This window comes from Copidosoma floridanum, unplaced genomic scaffold, assembly GCF_036245765.1.
Source record: "Copidosoma floridanum isolate Cflo_tuat_1 unplaced genomic scaffold, Cflo_Japanese_pri ptg000035l, whole genome shotgun sequence".
Lineage (NCBI taxonomy): Eukaryota > Metazoa > Arthropoda > Insecta > Hymenoptera > Encyrtidae > Copidosoma > Copidosoma floridanum.
The window spans coordinates 3,067,220-3,075,921 of record NW_028321912.1 but is presented as its reverse complement, the minus strand read 5'-3'; the positions used below and the strand labels follow the sequence as shown (position 1 = coordinate 3,075,921).

Here is an 8,702-nt window from a genome sequence, read left to right as displayed (position 1 = left end):
CTTAAATACTTTAACCCCATGACTCCGTGCTCTTCAGCACTTAAACAAAATAACCCTGGGTGAGGAGTTTAATTAGTTAACAATTACATTTTCTCATCAACTATATACCTAAGTATAAAAATGAGGGAAAAAAATCAATGGGACCCTCGAGACGAGACTTTTCGCGCCACCCACCTGCGACGCTCGAAACCAAACTCTGAATAAACCAAATCCACCCACGCACAAGTTCGATCGATAAAGCAGCGCGTACGGAGAGAGAAAAAAGAGGTGGGGATCCCACAGTCTCTCTCTCTCTGCACCGCATGGCGAGTGTCAGTAGCGTTTGCTATTTCCACACATTCATACACATTTATCATACTTATCCATAATATATACACACGACTACAATGTACACGTCTGCGCAATAGAATTTCCTTTGTATTGTAATATGCATACCTACGTCTACCCACATATACACACGTAATACAAAATAACATGAGCCAAGCGACTAGTAATCACCCGACGGTGGTGTCGTCGTGTATACCGGCCACGAGCAAGATGTCCAAAGCCAAGAAAATCATCGACGAGGCTCGCGAGATCCAGAATCCGGAGCTCGATCTCACGGACAAGGGGATCGCGAGTTTCGACGAGCTGCCTGGTCTACGTGAGTCAACCATATCCACACTCTGCTTCTTTTTTTTTCCTGCCTTTTACGGTGGTATACCACATTTGTCGTCGTCCCCCTCTCGACGGACCAGTTCTGGGAGCGCATTTCCTAATTTGGCGGCGTGCGTGGGTTGAATGCGAGAGTTGTTTGGGCCGTGATTGATGGAATCGGTTGAAAATTTTGACAGGTGTAGTTGTCACTGAGAAAGCACAATTAACGCAGATTCGGTCATTGTTGAGGGCAGCGTTTAATTTAGATTTTTGGGATCTCAACGGGACGGAAGAAAGTCATTTGTTTGATCAGTGACATCATCGAGCTCGAGGGAAAAGTCGTGATGTTTTCACGGTCAACGCTTTTCTTTGTACGGTAATTACAAATCGGTTTGTGTGGGAATCATATGATGTGGTGTGTACATGGATTTTAAGCGAATATGACTGTAGGAAAATTAATTTTAAAAAAAAGGAGTTTTTTATTATTTTAATTAAGATTGCATTGGTGAAAGCGGTGAGCGTTGAAAAAACACCAACATCAACAGTTGGATAAACTGGTGCAAAAAATTTTACGCTTTGCGTGTGAGACACGACCAATTCATGGATCGCGAGAATAATAGGGTTTTATTTTGAAACCGTTTTTATAGCTTAATATAATATTTCATAATGATATTTTTTGTCAGTTAATGTCTAATGTAAAAAAAAAATTATGTACTACAAAACGATTTTTAGATTATTTTAAAACGCCTCCCATTACTTAATGCGTTACGACGAATTTATTGACAGAAATGGCAAAACACGAGAAAATATGTTTCAATAAAACCAATTAATTTTATTTTAAATGTTGTGTCCGCAGAAGACATGCAAAAATTTTGTATTCTATAAAACGGTTTTTTGGCTATTTTCGTACAGTTCATTTGTTGAAAATCTTAAGACGATAGTACGGACAAAAATGGTCAACTCAAAAACAAGTTTAGTGTTTAATATTTCGACCAAAAATGTAATTTAATGTAAAATAATTTTTTAGAATTTTTGAAACGATTTTTCCGTTTAAGTGTTAAGACCGCACTGTAAAGAAAAACCTACTAAGCAAAAAAGTTTTATTTTAATGAGCTCAACAACTTTTTTTTTAAACACGTTGTTGCAGAATTTTAATTTCTTGCTTTCTTGGGCGACAAACAGTTTTCTTGACGTATTTTTTTTTTTTTTTGAGATCTACAAATTCATTTTTGAACGTTACACAAAATATATGTGGAAAAAAGTTATCGCGAACAAGCTGGTACTTTTTTTTTTTTTTTTGGAATGCTGCGGTGGAAATAAAGCCAAAATTCATCTACTTGATAAAACTCGGATCACCCTTATATTGAGTTCAAAATTTATTTTACGTCGAAAATAGGGCATGTCTAAGTGGTTACACTTCTTGCTCTGAAGAAAACATAAGGTACTCCCATACAGTGGTCGGGCCCAAAAATTATAAATAAAAATAGCAACTTTGTATTTACAACAACATAGTATTCAAACTAACTGCAATAAGCCACCACGCGCTCATACTTTCCGCTTCTAATGATCGATTTCGTACATTTGCAGTTCTCATGCAAAATCTTACGAGAATCACACTGAGTCACAACAAAATACAAGGTAACTGTTCGCTTCTGCGATTCATGTAAAAAAAAAAAAAAAAAAAAACAACTCAAAACTGACACGATAAACTGTTTAAACAGCCGTACCGCCTGGCCTGGCTAATTTGATCAACCTGGAGATACTAAACTTATTCAACAACCACATAACGGAACTGCCCGTGTCGCTGTCGCAAATGCCAAAGTTGAGGATCTTGAATCTCGGGTACGTGAGGACGGAATAATCGGTAAATAAATACTCGATCGTTACGTTGTTAGTGAATTACAGGATGAACCGACTGAACGTGTTGCCACGGGGTTTTGGCGCCTTTCCGGTGCTGGAGGTCTTGGACCTGACCTACAACAATCTCAACGAGAAAAACCTTCCGGGGAACTTTTTCATGATGGGTTTGTATAACTTTGGACACTACATTTTTTCCAAAAGGGTCGGGCTTGACGGTCGATTCGTTTGCAGAGACACTGCGGGCCCTCTACCTAGCCGATAACGATTTCGAGTTCCTACCACCGGAGATCGGACAGCTGAAAAACCTGCAAATAGTAAGGGAATATTATTTTTTTTCAACTACTGCAAATAAAATCAAATGTATTATCACTAGCTAAGCTTGAGGGACAACGATCTGATCGAACTGCCGAAGGAGATCGGCGAACTGAACCGACTGCGCGAGCTCCACATCCAAGGAAACCGGTTGACGGTTCTGCCCCCAGAAATCGGTGAGTCAACGAGAAATCGTCAGTGGGAATTTTGAAAATTGACGGTACATTTCGGTTTGCAGGTAGTTTAGACTTGGCAAGCAACAAGGCGGTCTTCCAGATGGAGTTCAACCCTTGGGTCACTCCGATAGGCGATCAGCTCCAGGTCGGGATTTCGCACGTCATGGACTACTTACGCTCCGAGACTTACAAGTAGTACGTTGAGACGAGGAGCTACTCTTTTTTTTTTACCACGAGTGTCTTTTATTTATAACAAATTTTTTTTATTTCGTTTCAATAGCGTTTACAACAGACACCAGGCAGCAAAAGGTCCACCACCGCCGATCGAGAACGACAAGAGCAAGAAGATTTCGAGATCTCGAGGGTGAGGGCTCGTCGGGAATCGATTGGTTTTTTTTTACACTGCCATAGTTTTTCATTTCCAGCTGAGAGAAGTGTAATTGCGTCCTGAACGCGATTTTCATTGTTTTCATTTTATCAACTTGTAGAGTAACTGTGCCTTACTAGCGTGTAGCACATTTTTAATAGTGGACACACAAATTAATGTTAACAACTGGAGCTTAAGTCAACTTTTATACATAAATATTAACACATGACAGTATTTTTTTACTCCGTGAAAAAATAAGGATATTTTTATTTGCGCAGTTTTATGGATTTACTTATTTATAACAACATTGTCTTGAAGACACTACATTCATAATGTATTTACACGTCTAATCGTATTTAATTTACTATTTATTTTAAACCATTGGTTAATAATTTATTTAAAATTAACGCTATTAAATTAATCGGCGTAATATATTTGAGTTTACAAAAATAAATATTTTATTGGAACTACATGGATTTGATTCAAAAGTAAATTTCAACGAATTCGACCACACTTTCTTATCTTCTGATTCCTTAATTAAAATCGTGTTGTAAATTCTATCAAATAAATCTTACAATTAGTACAATGATCGTTTCAGCAAAAATTGGAAAAGTGAAAATCATTTCATCCAATACATTGCAAAATAAAAGTCCTAACCAATGATCGCCATGTAAATTAATAAATATTATTATTTCATAAACTGTAAACTTTTTCATTGTAGTTTACAGACAAAATAGTATTTTTTTCACAAAATACCAATCACCTAAATATTCTTAGCAAACACTCCACTGAGCAAAATACTCATGGCACACAAAATTGTATTTAAGACAGCTATTTAAATAATAAAACATAACAAGGAAGTTTTTTTTACCTAACACAGCCTCGTACAAAGTTCAATTAGGAGACGATTTTAATCTTCATCACTAGGTTCGTCATCTGTGCACTCGCACTCTTCTATAAGTCTGGTAAGCTCTGCATCGTGATCCATTGATTCGTTCTCCGACAAATGACTGTTACCTTCGACGAATTTGGCAAATCTGAAATGAAAATTTAAAAAATGAATGAGTAATTGAGTGAAATGGTATTCGATCACTCGTATAATTGAATCAAGTGTACCTGACCGGATCCTTGAGTTTCAGTACAGTTTTCCAGGGGTCACACTTGGGACTGTGGCAGTACTCTTTCAAGCCAGACAAAGCTTTAAAAGTCTCTCTCTCTGCCTCCTTGCGATACTCATCGTCTGTTAATAAACGACGTTGATCCGGAAACATGTGTTTCCTAACGTGATCCAAGTAAATGAGATATTTCGTAAAAAGTTTAACGTTGGATGAAAAAAATAAGAATCACGTGGAAAAAAAAAATTGCTTTTATTTAACAAAATAAGAGAAATATGTACAAAGAGATAAGCATTAGAGGGTTGAAGAACATGTGATATGGTGTAAATTATAAGCAGCATGTAAGAATTCTTTAAGAGAAAGTACAAAACTAATAATAAGCCTTGTCAGTATCCCTTTACAACTTACCAATAAGTGTGTCCTTTACGAAAAACGACCGTTGGAAAATTATAAAACACTACGAGGATCACGCATACTGCTGTTGATGCTTCTCGAAAATAGCTACTGTGATACACTAATATCAATCCAATGATCTGTTGTAAGTGAACGATTTACGTATGAAAAAAGTTTATCAATGTATTTATGAGTTTTGGAGAAACGCTCTACACTAACCTGCAACACCCATTGTATGATGTTTTTTGTTCTGGGGTTAGTTACCGGACCAAATCGGTAACAAATAATAAAGCTAGTCAGGGCAGTGGTGAGAATGTAATACACAACGTAGTCGCGATATTGCATGGCAATCAGTTGTGCGTTTTCCCATATCATTTGAGCAACATAGAAACTCATCGTGTAGCCTGTTGCCATCATCAAGTACATAAACTTGCCCTGTATAAATGTAATTATAGTCACGTGCTTTAATTGATCTTGAGGTAAATTGGCAAATATTTGAACGAACCTTTGGCAATAACTTTCCAATTATATAAATCAATGCAACGAATGAAAGTGTCACACCAAACGTGATTCCACTGGCGTAATAAAACACTGTATTTCTACTCAGTCTTTGTGCAGACCAAAATAAAAAAACACCTAGGACCATCATTGATACTTTCCAACTATCTAAATCTAGTGTTAAAAGAAATGGTTAAGTCACGGAAATATTTAATGTACGTGATGTATGGCACGGTAAAAACTTACTATTTTCCGACATGACCATCTTGTACTGGAATTGATTTAATTTTTTGTTCATGTATACACCAATACAACTATTTTCAAAAGGATTAATTCTAAACTGTTTGCTTTTCTTGGCATTGAACAAAGAAAACCTCCAGTACTTTTGATTGTCCTCGTGCTTCTCCACCACTTCATGAGGTGACGTACCTTCATAAAGTTCATACGTTTCTAAATTCGTTTTTAGACTTATCTGAAAACAAAGATAAAAGCTTAATGCCTCTGGAAAGTATCATGTAGTTACGTACATTAATTATTAGTGAACAAATAAACTTACAACAATGGTCCTCCAAAAGTTCATGATGTACTTGGAGTTGGCGTTGTGACAAAAAATACTCAAGCCAGGCTTATCATTGCTTATGTACTCACCAGGTTCCATGAAGTACACTGCAAGTTTTTTGTTTTATTTTAATGAGTAATGCACTTTGTTGATAAACAATTAAATGACAAAACATTTTGTTAATGCAAAAATATTACAATAATCTTAATTCGTAAGTTATCAAAGAAAACCTTTTACATTTTGATTCAAAGGACCAAAATATATAAAATCACCAATAAATTGTAAAACAAACTTAAACACAGCAAGTAGTAGGTTAATAAACAATTAGATCACACAAACTCACCGGATTCTTTATCATAGAGCGAGGCTCGGCCGCTTCGTACAACAGCAAGGATCACCGTTAGGACGGCGATTACGCTCCTTCCTGGGATGCACCTCATCGTCGCTTTTTTCGGCCTTGAACCGCTATCACGAGGGTAAATTCATTGAAAAGGACGCACAGCGGCTTATACTTTTGTTGATGACGGCAACACGCCAAAAATATTTCACCCTTATGAGGTTATGTTCTTATGTTTTTGTTTTATTCGCGCGCTGCCGCATCGCGCGGGAAAATTAAATCACGAGATAAGTTGGTTGCACTGGTTTCTTTTTTTTTTTGATAGTTGGTAGTTGCTTGCTCAAAAGCATGGCGCAACAGAGATTTGATTTGCAGTTGCAAAATGGAGACTGATGAAACTATGGAATTTTGAAGTCTCTTTTATAGAACAGTACCTACCCCATGACCCACGGTCCCTACGTCATAGTTTCACAATAGAATGTAATGTGGGATGTGGTTGTGGTCTTGTCACTTGTGGTACAGATCGAAATTCCACTACATGTACAGCTTGACGTATAGCTGGCACGCGATTGGTCGGTCACGAATCAGTTGATCAAACAATCGAGCGGATTAGCGTTCAACAAGGGCATGAGATGAGCAACGTTTGGCGCGATGACTGATAAATATGTTTGATTGATATTTTCCCTCGCGAGTTTTTCGTCGTGACATACTTATCTGTAGGTAGTTGGAGAGCCAGAGGTTTCCATTTCGTTGTTGGATGGAATTTAACGAAATCTTGCAAAAACTATAGATTGTTGTCCATATAATGATCCTTTTAAAAAATTAGAAAGAATCTAGCCAGGAAGACCCTTTTTTACAGCAAAATAACTTGTTTGCGCCACAAAAATCAAGTTTTATCAAGTAAGTGCATGATTAAGTCTTCTCTCTTGCAGAAATAGATGCACCTCGCTGTCATTAAACTTATGTTGTTTTCTTTTGAGTGATACAATTTTTCGATAAAAAATAAGCAGAAAACTACACAATACATAACTGAAAGCTATCATTAAAGTAATATAGGAAAAAAAATTTTTATTGTTATTATTTTTTTGCTTATTATTACCATTTGTTCTTTTTTTATGTGACTTACGACAAATACAACTAAAATTTCCTTTTTTTCATTATGGGCGTGTGCCAAAAAAAAATATTTGACGTAAATTTTTATTAGTAGAATGCAGTATTGGTAAAGAAAATTTTGAATCTTGATGTATGAGAGCACAATAAAAGCAGTTTTGTGCACATTTTAGTAGTTAATTTATAGTAAACTTTCTGTAAATATAATTTTTCTTCTTAGATAAAACAAGTGCTAAATTTTTGCAAAAACTGCGCTGACTTAACTTGAAAAAACTCCGAGCTTTTCTTCGCTAAGATATTCTACAAAACTAGAAAAACGTTACTAATAGTTACGCAAACTTAAGAAAGTACTTTATTATCTTTGTGTCATTTTTGATAATAAATTTCAAAACAGTTTTTTTTGTTTTTTTACTATTTTCATCATAGATTTATCTTAAAATAGGAATTAAAATAATTATACAATGTACTTCAAAACTTAAGATTCAGCTTTACAAATACTTAAAAAATTTTGCAACTAAAAATTCCCGTAACGTTTTGAAGCTATGTGAATATTATTTATTTTCCTCAAGTAGTTCTCCATGACTTATTAATGTAAAATTACAGAATAACATTAAATGTTGAAAAATAATTCTTCATAAAAAGTTTTAATATTTTTATTATATCTGTGTCCTAAAAAGTTGTACGAGAAAAAAAAAAGAAAAAAAAAACAGCTGTTAACAAAAACCTGGATTTTCCTAATAAAACGTTGAAGGAAATAAAATAAATGTAAGAAATAAAAAATAATAGTTGAAAAATGCTTAAATATTAAAAAATTTAATGTACACTAATAAAAGACAAAGAAGTTTTAGTTTTTTAAAAATAATTTTTACTTTGTTTTTAAGATACTTTTTACAACATACTGAGGCAAAAATATTGTTTGAGGGGTTGAAAAAGCCTATAAATTAATTTGTAATGTAGTGTGTGAATATACACACATAATTGTTAAGAAAATTATAAGTAACAACCTAAATTACGTGCTCAACACATGTTTCCACTTCCTTAAGATTCTTAAACAAATAATACGTGTATCTTTAAATATTTTTATTCCTATCGGGACATAAAAAACCAATGTATCTTGATTTTTTGGCTTACAAAGTCTAACCACATTATTCATTTTGATACAAAATATTGACTTAATTTTTAAATTTATTAAGGATTAAAAAGAAAATTCGACTGTGTTCAATAAATGATTGCGTAACACATATTTAAAACAAGGATATAGAAATACGTCTTTCATCATTTTTATGCCTCATCAATTTCAAATTATGCGATAAAAATAGAACTGTTGTACAAATGTTTT

At 34.7% G+C, this 8,702-nt stretch overlaps 2 protein-coding genes across 2 annotated transcripts; one reads left to right on the top strand and one right to left on the bottom strand.

Moving 5' to 3' along the window:
• The first annotated feature begins 393 nt into the window (after positions 1–393).
• On the top strand, positions 394–4,204 carry ics (ras suppressor protein 1). The gene is made up of 8 exons (XM_014355862.2): positions 394–643; positions 2,224–2,274; positions 2,358–2,478; positions 2,542–2,660; positions 2,728–2,810; positions 2,870–2,984; positions 3,047–3,179; positions 3,265–4,204. The coding sequence occupies exons 1-8, from the start codon at positions 475–477 to the stop codon at positions 3,350–3,352; spliced, it is 879 nt and encodes a 292-aa protein (XP_014211348.2). The 5' UTR covers positions 394–474; the 3' UTR covers positions 3,353–4,204.
• Positions 3,677–6,465, bottom strand: Nemp (Nuclear envelope integral membrane protein). Its single transcript, XM_014355863.2, has 8 exons — positions 6,260–6,465; positions 5,914–6,023; positions 5,604–5,829; positions 5,365–5,531; positions 5,079–5,294; positions 4,875–4,999; positions 4,468–4,629; positions 3,677–4,388 (listed from the first exon to the last, which is right to left on the bottom strand). The coding sequence occupies exons 1-8, from the start codon at positions 6,354–6,356 to the stop codon at positions 4,262–4,264; spliced, it is 1,230 nt and encodes a 409-aa protein (XP_014211349.2). The 5' UTR covers positions 6,357–6,465; the 3' UTR covers positions 3,677–4,261.
• Positions 6,466–8,702: the final 2,237 nt, after the last annotated feature.

Bases quoted from the DNA above. Each gene is read 5' to 3' on its own strand.
- ics (XM_014355862.2), top strand. From the start codon at position 475: ATGAGCCAAGCGACTAGTAATCACCCGACGGTGGTGTCGTCGTGTATA. The intron at 2,661-2,727 runs GTTTGTATAACT...ATTCGTTTGCAG, and splicing joins GGGGAACTTTTTCATGATGG to AGACACTGCGGGCCCTCTAC. The intron at 2,811-2,869 runs GTAAGGGAATAT...TATTATCACTAG, and splicing joins AGCTGAAAAACCTGCAAATA to CTAAGCTTGAGGGACAACGA.
- Nemp (XM_014355863.2), bottom strand. From the start codon at position 6,356: ATGAGGTGCATCCCAGGAAGGAGCGTAATCGCCGTCCTAACGGTGATC. The intron at 6,024-6,259 runs GTGAGTTTGTGT...AAAAACTTGCAG, and splicing joins GCTCTATGATAAAGAATCCG to TGTACTTCATGGAACCTGGT. The intron at 4,389-4,467 runs GTACACTTGATT...TTTTCATTTCAG, and splicing joins AAACTCAAGGATCCGGTCAG to ATTTGCCAAATTCGTCGAAG.